Here is a 16,324-nt window from a genome sequence, read left to right as displayed (position 1 = left end):
CTAACCCTGCAGACCCCCTATTGTTTGTTCTTGAATAACAATAATGCCGTTTTTGTCAACAGGCAGTCTGTAATCTGTAGGCAGGAGGGTTTAATCCTTTCAAATTACCACTCTTTAACATCAACACAACGCCTAACCATGGGTGTGTGCTGCTGCCTTTATGTACCAGTCATACCCGTGTATATTTACTATCCTAATCCATGCAATTCGTGCCTGTTTATTAGAAACTCTTGGGATGTTGGCCTGAAGTTTGGTATGAAATTTCGGCAGACTTCTCGCTTCAACGTTAGAATGGAAACATTCAAAGTCTACTTGAAAACATTTGACACAAACTGAGAATATGCCTCACGCATTGCACTTAAGGCCGTGTTGGGAACCCACGATCAAAACCTGCGATGATTTCTTTGGCTAAACGGTTGGGTTTCACGGCACCGTCGACGTCCACGGAATGCACTCACAATCACAACGTCTCTTTTCTGGTCTGGCAGGAGCACACGACGTGGTTGAATGGCATCCTCAAGAAGCACAGGTCTAGGCCAATCAGCGATCTGCGGAAGAGCATCTCGGATGGCCTGACGCTGGTCAACATCTTGGAGATTTTATGTGAGTCCATTTCTTTTTTTTCCTAATCTTGTGATAATCTTGCGTGGGCTGTTGGTTTGTTTAAGAAATTTTTCCAGATTTCAAGAATGTTGACTTTTTGCACTCGCTGTACAATCATTAGAGTGTATGATTTTCCATAATGTCAACTTATCTGTTGACATGTTTGTATCAGCGCTTTTGAATATCCACTTAAGGCTTTCTGCAGATGCATCCTATATTAAAAGTTCCTATGGTGTCTGTCTGTCTGTTGTCTGTGTGTCACTGAAGTGGCGGTCACACAGCAAGAAGTGTGAGGTCACACATGATGTCTGATGTAAAAAAAAAAATTATCTTCCACACTTTCAATATATTACAACATTATCTCTATGAAAACACTCCAAAACGTATCGCTATTATGCAAAACATGACGTTGAGGATAAAACAAGGTTGCAAAACTGTACGTCGATCGAATCTTTACCACGCCCACTTAGGGTCAACATGCAAATTTAGGTCACAGTAATACGAACAAACGTCAACTGAGGGCGCACTGCAACATTATGGTTAATAAGGAATTGCGATGAATATTCCTTCATAAATCTGTCAAGTTTTCACTCCAAATTGTGGAATTTCCCACTTCCAGTTTTTTGAATAGCAGGGGCTAATTGCAAAGGTAGGCTCTCTGCAGCTGATGTGCTTGAGGGGACAATGAATAATTTGGATATTTTGGGGGGTTTATCGGACAAAGACAATGACGAAAATGTCTGTCTCAGTGGTCAGCTGATTGTGTCAAGTCCCCCCTCGCTGATTTGCCTTAGCAGAATGTTGTTATTTATTTGCCTGTTTATTTGTTTTTTTTCCACTGATATTTTTTTTCCAACCAGCAATCAATGCTAACTTTACAACTCCACCCTACTAGTTAGCAGGTGGAGTAGTATCAAAATATGCCTGTTGATTCTGTTGGCAAGAAAAGAGGTCAGTTTTGTTCATGCTGTAACAACTAAATGGGATAGAATTCAACCATTGTACAGGTGTGTCCAAAAGCTTTTTACAGGAGTGTTATGCGAGGTCAACTTCAAAGGAAACTGTATTCAACTTTGTGTAAACTGACACGTTCAGCAGTGGCCATATCGTGATTCTCATTGTATTGCAAATATTAATAGTAGGGCCTATATTCACTGTCATAATATTGTGGAGTTCATTGTGGTGGTATTTCTTTAATGACCTGATTGGATTGGGGCATGCCAGGTCAAATGGTCAGTAACCTCATTCTGGGGTCATGCCTGATACACACTGATTTATTTCCAGATCCAGGGTCCATGTCATGAATTGTAACCAGCTTGTACCTATCAATTACAGCCCTAGCGTTTCCAATCTCTGCTTTTTGCCTCTTTGGGTTTCAGCTTAACATTTTAAGCCAAGTAGATAAAAAAGAGTTCCTTAGGCCCAAAAAAAAAAGTCTCCGGTTTCTGGTATGGAGCTTGCCCCAAAAGTGGTGCGGCGACGCGGCTTTTTTTTTTTTTTTAGCTGTTTTTTTTTTTTTTTTTTTTGGCTTCAAATGTCGGCTGATGACTGCAAATGGTGCCCGACTAAACTTAGTGCAAATATATGGGAGTCCAGAGAGGCCACATAAAGCTTATTCTCGATCATAACCCCATCTAAAAACACGTTAAAATTGTGCAGCAGCAGGATTCCAGTCAACCCAGTGAGTTTGGCAGTTTTGAGACATCATCTTGTATTGAAAAAAAAAATTTTCATTTTGCCGACGCGCATGGCTACGGCGACGCGCGCGCATACCAGAAACTGGAGACTTTTTTTTTTTTGGCCTTATCCGGGTTATTTGAGCAATGGGAGGAGGCCCGTTTGTTTTTGTTTTTGTTTTTCAAGAGGGCTGATTTTCCAAGATTAATTCTTCCATTTTCTTGTCTCTTTTGCTCGAAGGCCCCCCCCCCCCCCCCCCCCCCAGCTGGCGAGGCAAAGCCTCGTTCTATATAATATACCGGTATGTACAATTTGTACCATGTATACTTGTATGTCAAGTCTGTGTTCATTTTAAAACTCATCAAAAAATGTTTTGGTGAAAGTACCACATGTATTTAATGTTGGGTGTCAATAAGTTCTTTCAGGAGGTGTGCACTTTTGAGTACGTACCTTAGGAATTATTGTTGCATTCAAGCTGCTTGATCATCATCACGTAATTCAGTATTTTTTCATTTGACCCACAAGAGTAAAGCTGTTAAGGAATTGAGGTAAAGATGTGCATTATGCATACTACATGTACTCTTCAAAATGTTGTGAATACATAGCAAATTTCGACAAGTTTTGCAACAACCCATGCATATGTACATGTACGTGTATTTTATACGTGTATGCACACGTACATGTCTACGTGCATTATTGCTTACACGCATTAAAGTTACTAGTGAGAATTCTCGGAAAACCATAACTTTTAAATGCTGCTGTAAATTCCCTTGATACTTCCAAAGTTAATTACACTGTACGCATTTTTCCAGTGACTTTGAAAAGCAAAACAGGAATTCCTTTAGATAGAATATAAACACTCCCAAACCAAGAGTCAAAGGTTTAATTGCCGCTTGATAAATCAAAGTGAATAATCACTGGTCTGACACGACCTGCATTGAAATTCCTGGACCTACCGGTACAACAGCTAGTGAGAATTGGCTTGATAAATCACCATAGCAACCACTGTGCTTTGATGACCTTATGACCCCTAGAGCTATAGTATAGGTCTTGTTTGATCGTGCCAAAACTAATCCAACACAAAAACATTTTGCTGGCACTGGCAGCTCTTGTTGCAGCAGGTACACTCTTTATTCACACTTGAACTATTAGAAACCTGTGTTTTGTATACATGTACCAGTACATTGTACACGTACATAATTGATATTCATGGTCAGGATGTCTTAGTCCTCAAATTCCTGGTTTAATTACACCAAAATGCAACATCCAAGAGTTAATATCCAAACCTTACACACAAAAACCAAACCTTTTTGTAATTTACGTGTGAAAAATTGGTCTGTCATATGTAAACATTGATCAGTGTTAAATCTTTCTCAGTTTGAACATGTACATGTATACATTCAACATCCATGTATGTACCGGTATTTACATTAATTGAAAGACAGTAAAAAATGTAAAAAAAAAAACAATTTTGATTTTTGTTAGAAAAATCCAACTCTTTTGGTATCAAACTCTTGAAAGGCCCATGCAGTGTAATTTTTACATGTGTAATGCAATCCTAGAAAATGCACCTTTGTGTTCCTGGATTTTACCTCATGTTCAAATTTTGTTTTTTTATTTTGCCACTTTTTATGTTTTTGCTCTAATGCCAAGTTCCATATTCGTGAGCAAAAGTGTGATGTTATTTCAGGCAGAAACCTAGCTGTTACCGCTATTTCGGCACCAAAGGTTGCCAGAATTTTGAATATTCTGCTGAACATTGTGAAGTTTTTTTTCTTTCGTAATTCGTTGTAGTGTCAGTACTGCCACTACAGGTACATGGCAGTAAGCCAAAGAGCAAATTTTTCTCACAAATACTGTATTTTCAGTGAGCAAATTCTGGGGTTCACATCTTGAACAGAAAACCCCTAAACTAAACAGTGTCTTCCTGAAATGACATTACAGCAACAGTGCCCTCAGTTGTCCGGAAAAGCATTTTTTTTCAAAAAATGTTTAAAGAAGTGCACTTTTTAAGAAAATTAACCAAAAAGGGATACCAGATAGTTTTCATAGACGAAATACAAAATGTGTTCCTCAGAAATCTTTTTTTTTTCCCATTAATTGCCATGTACCGGTATGGACGGAATCGTAAACGGTGTGCTGTGGCATTTGAGCTCTCACTGTCCGCTGATTGTGATTGTGAGCCAATTATGTATCAAATCTCTCAGTATGCGGAATTACGGTAAATTCTGCCTGCAAGCTGTGATTGTGTTTCTGGAGTAGGCCTACACATACATATATGTGTCTTAAAATAAGCATACATGTATGTTTATAAACATTTGTAGGCTGGATACTGTTGACATATCTTCCTGTAGCACTAGCACTCTTCCATTGTTTGTTTTTGTATACCCAACTTGACCTTTGACCTTGACCTCTGATCCCTGCTGGGTTCCAATAAGGGTTAGTGTTTCCAGGGCAAGTGGGGTAGTTGGAACCACATACCATCGCCACCTCAGGGATGCCATGGCACAATGCAAACATTGAGGTGTGTGCTGTCATAAATTATGGCAATGTGGAAATACAAGCCAGGAACTTTAGCTCCATGGTTTAACAAGTTTTCTGCACCTTTCTTGTGCACAGGTGCATTTTTATTAAAGCGATATAAATTTAATACGACTGCACTTGCTCATAAAGTTATGTGGGATAAACAGAATAATCAAGGGTTCTTATTGAACTAAAACAATTATTGTTACGAAGAAATTCAATTTTTGGGAATTTTTAGACTGCTTTCCTTTTTTTGTTGTCTGATGTAGTACCCATGATACATGTAACTTAAACAATGTAAGCTTTGTTCTGCTCTTCCTTTGTGATAATGTAATATTTAAAAAAAAATTAAGGAAGATTCCACATTTGATTTGCTGTGCAAAATAGACTTGTTTGTTAATTAATTGTGTTTACCGTTAAAAGTGCCCCCTGGAAGAATATATCTTCTTGCCTAGATGTAGGTTCTAGAACTGCATTCACTGCATCACCAAGAAGAAAACTGAACAAACTAACAGACGGAGTTTTACCTCTTTTTTTTACATACAGTTCATGGCAAGATTCAGGGTGTACAGACGAGGCCCATTATCCGTGCACAGCGGCTTGAGAACATCAATCTGTGCCTGAGGTTCCTGGAGAACAGAGGTGTGGAGATCCAACACATCAGCGCAGATGGTAATAAATTGTTTCCTCCTTATTAAATCCTTCACTCTGTTTGGTTCTTGGCTCTTGGTTGGTTCTTCTCCTAAATACTCAGCGTGGGAGTTTATACAGGAGGCCAGAAACACCGGGGCAAACCCCTTCTCTTAGCGATAAGTGTTACTGGTTTCTTTTATGTGCATTGCATTACACAACACACGGGACCTATGGCTTTACGTCCCATCCGAAGGACGAAGCAATAATGGTTAAGTACCTTGCTTAAGGGCACAAGTGTCCACCCAGCGGGCTCGAACCCACGCCACTGTTGCCTCTGAAACACCAGAGCATGAGTCCGGTGCTCTTAACCGCTAGGCCGGCCATGACACTCCATAACTGTTTAATCAGGCTTTTTTTCTTTAGGAGTGATTCACAAATATTGAGTCACCATGCATATGTGTTGCAAAGGCCAGTTTTTGTATTCACTGTTAACATCTTACCTTTCTTAGTTCATTAGGCGTCCTTAATAATTCAACATACGTGTTTAATACCAGCCAAGCACATTTTTATTCCCATAACATGCAGTCAGAAATACCTGTAGGTCAAAAAGGTCGAAAATTCACAATTTTCCAACGATTTTGTTACAACAATTTTACCTAATGTTTCGTGAAACAACCCTCTTGCCATGTCTATGGTACGTGCCTTGCACGAATAGTGCTAAAAATTGCGCAGTACGCGTGACGGGTACTGCGCGATGTGGTGCAGAACGCAGTGGTGTTTAAAACCAGTTTGCGTTTTAGTAACCGTTTAAAACCCACCCACAATGTCTTTGATTTTATTTAATTTCCCATTTTTTGTTTTTAGAACTGACTGACAGCAATCTGAGAGCAACTCTATCCCTTGTCACCTGCTTAAGGAAACGATTTGAGGTAAATATACCACGACAAAAACCCTTGGACTCTAAGCCTTGCCCAAACAACACGATCTATCAGAGAAAAAATATCTGATTTTGTTATTCTGAGCAGAAGACTTCAAGATCTTCCATTGTAGGAATTGATCCTGTTGAGCATGTTTCACACTTCAGTAGCCGTGGGTAGTTTTGAGTTAACCCTAACTGCCCTGAATCCTTCAAAATCCTCTTTGCCAAAGTGGAGGAATTTGGAGGATTGAGATTACATGGCAAAAAGTGCGTTACTGATTTCGTAGGATGCACTTTGTCAAGGTCTTGGGCCGGACCTTGTGTTGTTTTTGCTCAGCCATGCATCAATATAGACCTGTATTATGCTTGAAATCCTCCGTACTGCCCCAGGATGTCACTGGCCAAGCCTCAACATATTGACAGTCACTGCCGCAGGATTTTGCAGGATTCAGGCAGTGGTCACGCCTCCATATTCAAGAAATAAAAGAGGAATTTGCAGGATTGAGGCTACATCCTAGCAAAAAGGCCTAGGGAGGTAGGGTTAACAAAGTCCTTGTGAAATATTTTAAGCAAGGTATTTACAAGAAATCAAACTTGGGGATGCAAGTCTCCTGCAATTATCAGATTTCCTTCTTTTTTGGAAAATAATGTTAACAGCATAAACTGTTCTTGTATGCCTCAAATTTCAAATGTCAGAGCCCACTCAAACATTCCTGTCATGATCTTGAACTTGTTGAATTCTACAGGCATTCCACACCAGTAACAGCGCCCACGGTGATGGGTCCAGTCTCTCCATAGACAAGTCCGTCCGACCGCCGACAGAAGACAGTATTCAGCCTCCGTTGGGCCGAGAGGCGAGCATACATAGCTTCCATAGCCTACACAGCATTCACAGTCAGGTATGATGAACATGTTTGGCTGTCTTCTTCTTCCTAACCACATATACCGGTACCTGTGTAGTTAACCTGGATCCTTCCTCCGTCCTCCAAAACCCTCCTCTGTGCAGTACGTAAGGCAGTGGCACATTCTTTGTACTGTCATTTTTATGAGGCATGGAGCTCCATGTATGTTCAGTAAGGCCAAAAAAAATAATAAGTCGGTCTCTGGTCAGTGCGCGCGTCAATTTTAATCATGCGCGTCAATCTTCTTTTTTTTTCCAAAATGTTCCGCTGTAGCTCCAACAGCGCCCTTTATTGCCGCACCTCCTCAATTTTTTGTACCAAAGAGCACCAAGGAATGGGAAATTGCACCAAGGCAAATGATCGAAAGCACCAAGGCAAATTATGCAGGACACCAATGTACATGAGGACACCAAAAAAGCAAAATAGTACCCCACCTTGTCTGTACAATCCAAGCTTGAAGAAAAAAAAAAGCTGCGTCACCGCGTCAATTCCGGAACTTTGGTCTGACCAGAGACTGAATATTTATTTTTTTTTGGCCTAAAAGTGGTGTTGCAGTACTCGGTACTCGTACTCGAGTACAACTCGAGTAGGTCTCCATAAAGAACTCGTCATTGTACTCGGAGGTCCAAGTACACGGATCCGTTTTCACAAATTTTGTACTTGAAGGTCCAAGTACTAATAGACTAGGGTACCTGTACTTGTTCTCAAGGGTGAAGCTGGTCAGATGTGACAGGTACTCGACAGCTTGGTACTCAGCAGTACTCTGTACTCAGATAAAAGTAAAACAAGGGTTGTGAAGTGAAGAGGACTAGGAGGATTAGTCCTACAAAATTCTGGGATTAGAGATAAACAGCTAAGAATATTCCGGTTTTGTTGATCAGGCCATTGCAGGTTTTTTCTTGTACAAGCTCAGTCCCATAGGCTGCCCTCAGGTCAATCTTGTGACAGCACAGAACAGTCGGTGACTGACTTTTCAGGATCAAGCTGCCCCTGAGATACAACTGTCGGGAACATATCAGTCACCAATTTTTTGCGACCTAAGTGTAACTTTAATGATATTAAGACGATCGGCATCAGTCGGTGCTCAAAAAAATTCAACAGTCGCAAGACTAGTGGAAAAAAAAAATCAAAATTCTGTGCCGCGACGGAACGTGTTCTCGACAGGCGGGAATCAATCACAATCGACCTGTGTGAAGTTACATTCAGATCTCATTTCATTGTGTAGCTAATCAGCATGCGGCAGAAATGGTCGAATTAATATTTTTGGAACATTGTTGCATTGTTCTTTATTGTTCTGTGTGTTTTGCAGCATTCAGATGGCATTCCTTCGAGACCAAAGAGTTCTGACATTCCAGGTAATATCTCAATCTCAAGAGTCACAATTTTCTGCCCTCTTTAATATCATGTTTTGCCTAGGGACTGCAAGTACCCGTAGCCGCCTGATTTGCATGAGCAACTGGTTGTGGTTTTATTTAATATTCATTTTCATATTCATATTGATAGTTATTAGACCAATTCGCAGCTGAAAGCTGAACTGCATGGTTATTTCATGAACTTCAATAGAAAACTAAACACAAGTTTGTAGTATAGCGGTGATGATTTATAATGGATAAAGCATGTATCAGGGGTGGTTATTCCTATATACCATTGATCTGAAGTAAAACATTGCTGAGTTGTGTCTCAGAGTTTTCTGCCATGTTGTGAATCCTCCTTCATCGAATGTTTACAACTGACGCACTTGACGATTGTAGAATGTGCGTTAGCTGCATACAAGCCTGACGACACCTCAGTGTGTAGGATCGATAAAATACACCCCCTTGTAGGATAAAAAAAAGTTGTAGAATCGGGAATGTGGGGGCTGGCAACCAGAAATAAAAGCCTTCTTTTACAGAGCATAGAGACACCAAAAGTCAGAATTGGTTGCAAGAAAAACTAGAGCATGAACGGTACATTTTTAATTTTTGGAGGTAGAAGCCCTGTAGATTTTTTTTTTCATGGACTTTGTGCCCCGCTGTTACATTATCCTTTGATTTTTGCTTCTAGCCACCATTCCATCAGATGATGAGGGGCCTGGTTTACCCATCAGTCCCACGGCCCCAGTCAATGGGGATGCAGAGCTGGTCCTACCAGGGACCATGGCAGATGCCGACCCCGATGAACCCAGGCCTGAATCAGCAGACAAGACCGAGAACATTGTCATCCCGGTAAGTTTTCTTTTTGTTGGTTATGGGTCATTCCGTGTCAACCACCCAATGGGTTAAACTTTGCCTCCTTTCAAATTGGTTTATATTTAGTGTATGGGGTAATTTAGGCTGAAACAGCTGAAATCTTAAGTTTTATCTGTTACGCGAGTTACCGATAAACATCTGATTGCCAAACCAACCAAATTCTATTTTGTTGGCCACTTTTTAGTAGTTTAGACATTTAAAGGTAGCGTCCATCACTTGTAATTTGTGCATTATGATCGTTGGAAGCAACAAAAGTGCTCAAAATCTAAAGAAAGGTGCTTAACAACTAACCTGATGAAGTTTCAGCTCAGTGAATGCTGCATATTCCAAGAAAACAATATGCTAGGATCTTGATTTCAAATCAGAAATTACGTCAGTGAGTTATTGGATAGCTGCAAATGATGGACTCTACCTTGAACTTTTAGGGATCTTCGGTGAGAAAAATCTACCTGAAATTCTTTGACTTTATAGAACAACATCACATAATTAGACACCCCTTTAAAGCTACAGTCCATCATTTGTAATTTGTGCATTTTGTTCGTTTGAAGCAACAAAAGAGTTCAAAATCTAATGAAGGGTACTGAACAACTAACCTGATGAAGTTTCAGCTCAGCTTCAGCTGTACATTCCGAGAAAAACAGCATACTAAGATCTAAATTTCAAATCAAAAGTTACTGAATCATGTTTTGAATTGTTTTGAATTGCAGCTATACGCGACGTCGCGCACTGATCCGACGAATTACAACAACCGCGCGCGTGTGCGTCGTTCCAATACTTGTGCGCGCTGCGCTGAAAAACAAAACGAACTACTAATTTAAATTTTCCTACTGTGCTTCTTAAGAATCACCGTTGGAAATGCCTTCTTTCGTGGATTACTTCAAAATGACAGCTTCCCAGAAAGAATAATTTCACAGGGAGTTTAGTTCCCTTACTATCTTTCAACTAAGTTTGTTTTTCAACAATAATTACGCCAGTTACTTTTCGGATGGCTGCAAATGATTGACTCTAGCTTTAAACATAATGAGAGTTACCGTGGAATTGCCCTTATGCGATTGTCTTGAGAAATGTGGGATCAATTCCAATGCTCAAAGTCCCGTGTACAGTACATGAGTTTCTTCCCCTGGTTGTTTTCACAGTCAGTCACCCAGCTGGACTCCCAGGGCGTGTCCCAGCACGGCGCCAGCTCAAGGAAGCATCAGTTTGCCAGCAGCCATAAGAGAGCCTTCCGTCCACCGCTGACGAAACGCAACTCATCAGGGACTGGCAGTGTAAGTCCATGCTCATTGTATGGTTATCTGCTGTCAGGTGGTCCCACTGATCTTCATGTCAAGAAATCTGCATCTGCTCTCTGACAGGCTTCCAAATATTCCTACTTCTCCTATTTTTTCCTTGTTCTTTAATCTTGCTCCTGTTTTTGCTATTTTTCTCCTGAAATTCCTACTTTCTCCTACTTTTTTTCCTACTTTTTTGTCCCACAACACCAAAAAATGAAATCTCCTTGATTATTATTCATAACAGTATTACACACTGTCATATGTAAATCACACAATGAAGGGCTTGGGTGCAGGAGTACTGCAACTGTACTTCCAAGAGCTTAGTTGAGGATGGAGCACAAGTGTTGTGAGTACAGAACATGCCAAATGAGGCTTATGATGCAGTGGACATGGGTGAGTAGCAACGAAAAGTACTCCTGAAAGCCAGCAATAGTCCTCCAAAGTCCTACTTAGTCCTTTTTTTTAAAATTTGATCCTACTTCTGTTCTACTTTTTCACCTGGGTCTGCCTGAAATAATTACGTACATGTCAGGCATGCAACTTTTCCTCGGATCTGCTGATTTCCTCGTTTTTTACTTCTCATGAATGCCATTACAAATTGAAAAACACTGTACAAAGTCTTGTGTGGTTTGGAATTTCCTCGTTTTTTCTAAATTCCCAGTTGCATGCCTGACACATATTTAACTATGAATTCAAATAGAATGAAATTGGAATGTCAACTTCTGCTTCAGACTTGTGTCTTTAGCTGGCCGTCCTGTTAGACGACATACTACAACTTCATATGAAGCAGTTCAGGTTTGTTTGTTCTCTCTTGCAGCCTGTGATGTCTCGCTCTCCCATCCGGGACGCCCTGACACAGTCAGTAGAGGAGAAGCTCAAGAGTCTGCTAGACAGCCCAAACCCAGGCGGAGGGGCCCGCAGGAATATGGTATGTGTGCATGCTAGCAGTGACAATACAATGGAATAAGAGATAACCAAAGTCACAAAGTATAAAAGATCAATCCAGCACTATTCATAGTTTTGGGTGGCATGGGTGGCTTGTGCGTAAAGCGCTTGCCTCTCACCAAGGTGACCATGGTTCGAATCCTGGCCGCGGATCACATGTGAGTAGAGTTGTGTGTTGGTTCTCTCCTCTGCCACAAGGGTTTTTCTCCGGGCCCTCTGGTTTTCCTCCCTCCGGAAAAATCAAACACTTTCGATCTCAGGCTGTGCTCCGTGGTCATATATGGGTCGATGTGGTCGGCAGCCATAGGCGCCTTTACGTGCCAGTGGCCCGACCACGTTGTAGCCGCGTCCTTCGCAATTTAGCATCCCAGCTGCGAGTAAGGAGGATTAGCCTCCCAAATTATTATTATTATTATTATTATTATTTCCTTAACTTCCTTTGTGAAAATCCCTCACATTTCCTCCTCTTATAACTGTACTAAGAACACTCTTGCCTTTCAATACCCATCAGATTGAGAGTGTAGCTACCTCAGTTACGTATAAAATCCTCAATTTTTAAGAAGAACCCTCAAAATACTTGAAAGCCAGAAACGGCCCCCAACCCCAACCCCATCCCCACCCCCAAAAAGGTTTGCAGAGAGGAAAATAGTGAACTATTAGTAAAACATTGGGGAAGAACTGAGATAAAAGTCTTGGGGATACTGCAACATCTCACCACATTAATTCCAATGTCCAACTTTGGTGTTGATCTTGCCTTGAAGCCTATTGATGATGGTGAACTGCTGGAGCCCCCGCCTCCAAGACGCCGCAGTTACCGTGGTGACGACGACGACGATGAAGGAAACGAGGGGAGTGTGACAATCGAAGAGAACAAGCTTCAAGCCATGCTAGAAGACCCTGACAACTTTGAGGATTACCACAAGGACTGGGACAGATATGTCTCAGATTATATTGTGAGTTTCTTAAGTCATTGTAATCACTCTTTCTACTGTCATTGTCAAGTCCATCACAAGTCTTTTAGTCCCAAGTCAAGTCACAAGCTATTCAAATGAATTTTGACAAAGGCATTGATTCCACTTTTACTTGTTCATTCATCTTTTACTTGTGACTCAACTTGTGAGTTGGCTTACGATTTTTTGCGACCGGCTTTTGTGATGAACATTTGATGTATTCAACTACAACACTGACCGTCACTGGAAATGCCAGCATCTTTAAAGGGAATGTACATCATTGGCTTTTGCTGTAATTTTCACAAATGAAGTATTTGAGGGGTTAGTATAATAGATCAAATATTGTTACACTGACATGTTTGAAGTTTTGTGTCCGAAAATGCTGGAAAAACCAAGAAAAACAAAAATGTTCAAGTGGTCTAGTTCCCTGACTCCACTAAAGATGAAATGGATCAGTTTATAGATGCCGGAAAATTGTAAGGTAAGGGAACCAGTCTAGCTGGCCTGCACACATTCATAAACATGTAACCAATGGCAAACAAAATTTGGACTGAAAAAAAATGGTAAATTTGGAGCAGTAGTTGAAAAAAAGGGGTGTTTTTCCAACGGTGGTCGGCCGACCACAGTTGGAAATGTATACAAAAATACCATTTTCTTGAAAATGGCTTTACACCAGGTGCCATAATTTTACATAAGGCTTTAGACTGTCATTTACCAACATCCTAGTAAGGTATTTCGTAAAAACTTGGTAGTTTTATTTTTCGATGTTTGCAAATGTTGTATATTCCCTTTAACTTCTGACTTTTCAAAAGGTTTTTTTTCCTTATGAAGGCATTATGCTACAATAACAACCAGTTTAAAAAAAAAAATCTTTTAACAATTGCGAAGCAGAATATTCGGAATTCAGAAATTGAATTGTTTTTCAATTTGCTCACTTTTGCCAGGATGATTGTTTGGAAGCTCATGACTATCGATGCTAAAATGTTAAAAAATTGCTTTGCCGAACCCAAATTTCTTGGCTCTGCTAACAGTTAGTAAAAAAAAACCTGCTTACTATAGCAAAAAATTCCGTGCTTACGGTAAGTGTATTCCACATGTGAGCGAGGAAGTTTGGCTTCTGCGCATGCGTATGCCCGCAACTAAGGATTCTGTGCTTACAGGGTTAGCACATAATTTTTCTGCTAGCGCGGTTAGCACAAAATGGTGATCGTAAGCGTGGAATTATGTGGTTAGCAGAGCCATGAAATTGGGACCTGGACACATACAAAATTGTGAGGCTTGATTTTCCATTTGTCAATAGATCTATTTAAGACATAATGTCACGCTTTGTTTACATGTGTGCTTTCCTATAAGAACCAGGTGGGGACAATTTATGTCTTAGATCTATTTGTGTTTAATTTTTTTCTTTCTTTGTCCAGCCGTCCCATTCAGCTGAGAAGACAGAAGGTCCCCGAGCCCAGCGACTCTTGGATCGCCAGTCCTCCCAGCCCAGCCCACCCCCGACGTCACAGCACAGGAGCCTGCCATTCTTCCACGCCCCTCCCTCCCAGCACATGGGGCCGGTGCAGAGCTCTCCACCCATGGCCAACCACTCTCCATACCTGAATGGGTAAGGATTTCGTTGGTCTGTCTTACAATATGGCATGCACATCCTGGCTACATTGTTTTAAGGGGTTATATCATCTGACCGGCACTTGAGCAATATTAGTACCGATTTTTGGAAGATGCCACTTTCGTGCAAGCGAGCAAAGTACAGAGTATCCAGAAGTTTGGGGTAACATTTATAGTTGTTCCTCAGATTTAATTGCTGATCTGAGTTTTTTCTTGTACCTATTCATTTGCATGTCTGTTAAATACAGTGTTTATTAATATTACCAATATCTCTTCTCTTTTCATCTTGAAAAGAAGAAATTCTTTTGACATTACATATATGCCCTAGTGAAAGATCTTCAACTTCTTATTTTTGTTGTATGGTAGAAGAGTCCAGTCACCAGCTCTTTTTTTTATGTGATTTAAAGCTACAGTCCATCATTTGCAGCTATCCAAAAAGTAACTGACGTAATTATTGTTGAAAAACATACGTGGTTGAAAGATAGTGAGGGAACTAAACTCCCTATGAAATTATTTTTTCTGGCATGCTGTCATTTTGAAGAAATCAATGAAAGAAGGCCTTTCCATCAATGCGTCTAAAGACGCATCGTTGGAAATGTCCGTCAGTAGTTCGTTTTTTTATTTGGCGACATGACACACATGTGTGCGCGGTTGCTATAATTCGTCGGATCAGTGCGCGACATCGCCTAGCTGCAATCGGCTCAGTGAGAACGTGTTTCGGATGCTGATTTCAGGCCCAATTTAAAACATGATTCAGCAATGTTTGATTTGAAATCAAGATCCTAGAATGTTTTTTTTCTCAAAATATATAGCTGAAGCTGAGCTGAAACTTCATCAGGTTAGTGGTTCAGCACCCTTTTTAGATTTATAGCGCTTTTGTTGCTTCAAACGAACAAAATGCACAAATTACAAATGATGGACTGTACCTTTAATCATCCATTTAAAAACATTTGCATGAATTACAATTTGTCCCATCTCCCAAATCCAAGTGTATAATCCCTTATTTTACCTAACAATAATAATCCTTATTTATGTCCAGTAGGTCCCATTCCATGTCCAGTAATGATCCACACAGCCAAAGCAGTATGTACAATGACAATGGAAGGAGGAATCATCATTATAACGGGGTAGGTAATAATAATAATAATACCAGAGTCTTATATAGCGCACGTATCTACCAACAATTAGGTACTCAAAGCGCTGGTAACGATGTCTATTTTTAAAGACAGGTAAATGATGTTAATGAGAAATGTGAGACCCATTATCTAGCACCTTTATAAAGGCTATACAAGGTGCTGCAGCGCATATTGCAGCCACTGCCAGAAACACCAGGGCAAACCCCTTCTCGTAGCGATTAGTGTTACTGGGTTCTTTAACATGCATTACACGACACACGGGGCCTACGGCTTTACGTCCCATCCGAAGGACGAAGCAATAATGGTAAAGTGCCTTGCTCAAAGAGCACAAGGACCATGTTCCCACGGTCAGGATCGAACCCACTTACCATGGCACACGAGTTGAACACCGTAACCATTGGACCACAGCCCCCCATAGGTAACAATGTGTATGAATTGAAGTATGAATAATATAAGTAATTCCGCGAGTGCGATTGGAACACGGAATAATGTAGTGCATCTGTGTTATGTGGGACACAGACGCACTACATTTTTCGTGTTCCACGAGCGCGAGCGTGAAAACAAATTTATCTTCAAGCAAACTTGACGCACAGTAAAGATGGAACATGCACGCTGTACACAAACTTTTCAGCGGTTATCCTATTGCACGTGCGTGTTGTATGGAATGGCGCTCGCATCTTAGAAAAGTGCATTACGCGGAGTGTGGGATGGAGGGAGGCCGTGCTACATGGTTATATATAGCACGGCTTGTTGCCATGGATCGACCAATCAGGATCAAGGATTCAAGTTTGCTTGAAGATAACACGTAATCACTATTTAAATCAATTTTGCAAAAAAAAAACCAGAAATGGCAAGCTCTTGAAAAATCTTTTTCATAAACAGTAGTTAGGTCATATTCAGCAAATGAATGTGCATACTGACCT

At 40.6% G+C, this 16,324-nt stretch overlaps 1 protein-coding gene across 4 annotated transcripts in view; it reads left to right on the top strand.

Moving 5' to 3' along the window:
* The window catches only part of LOC119741179, a 33,748-nt gene that overhangs the window by 11,382 nt on the left and 6,042 nt on the right, over positions 1-16,324 (top strand). For 3 of the 4 annotated variants that reach the window (XM_038216887.1, XM_038216886.1, XM_038216889.1), the window contains 11 exons: positions 489-603; positions 5,350-5,475; positions 6,301-6,365; positions 7,102-7,254; positions 8,567-8,612; positions 9,301-9,461; positions 10,622-10,753; positions 11,577-11,687; positions 12,466-12,657; positions 14,073-14,263; positions 15,305-15,392. In XM_038216887.1, coding sequence (XP_038072815.1) covers positions 489-603; positions 5,350-5,475; positions 6,301-6,365; positions 7,102-7,254; positions 8,567-8,612; positions 9,301-9,461; positions 10,622-10,753; positions 11,577-11,687; positions 12,466-12,657; positions 14,073-14,263; positions 15,305-15,392 — 1,380 coding nt within the window. The remainder of the gene's footprint in view (positions 1-488; positions 604-5,349; positions 5,476-6,300; positions 6,366-7,101; positions 7,255-8,566; positions 8,613-9,300; positions 9,462-10,621; positions 10,754-11,576; positions 11,688-12,465; positions 12,658-14,072; positions 14,264-15,304; positions 15,393-16,324) is intronic. The other variant, XM_038216888.1, reaches the window with a different exon arrangement.

Source organism: Patiria miniata, unplaced genomic scaffold, assembly GCF_015706575.1.
Source record: "Patiria miniata isolate m_02_andy unplaced genomic scaffold, ASM1570657v1 HiC_scaffold_5, whole genome shotgun sequence".
Taxonomy (NCBI): domain Eukaryota; kingdom Metazoa; phylum Echinodermata; class Asteroidea; order Valvatida; family Asterinidae; genus Patiria; species Patiria miniata.
Note: the sequence above shows the minus strand (reverse complement) of the source record. Positions and strands in the feature narration are given on the sequence as shown.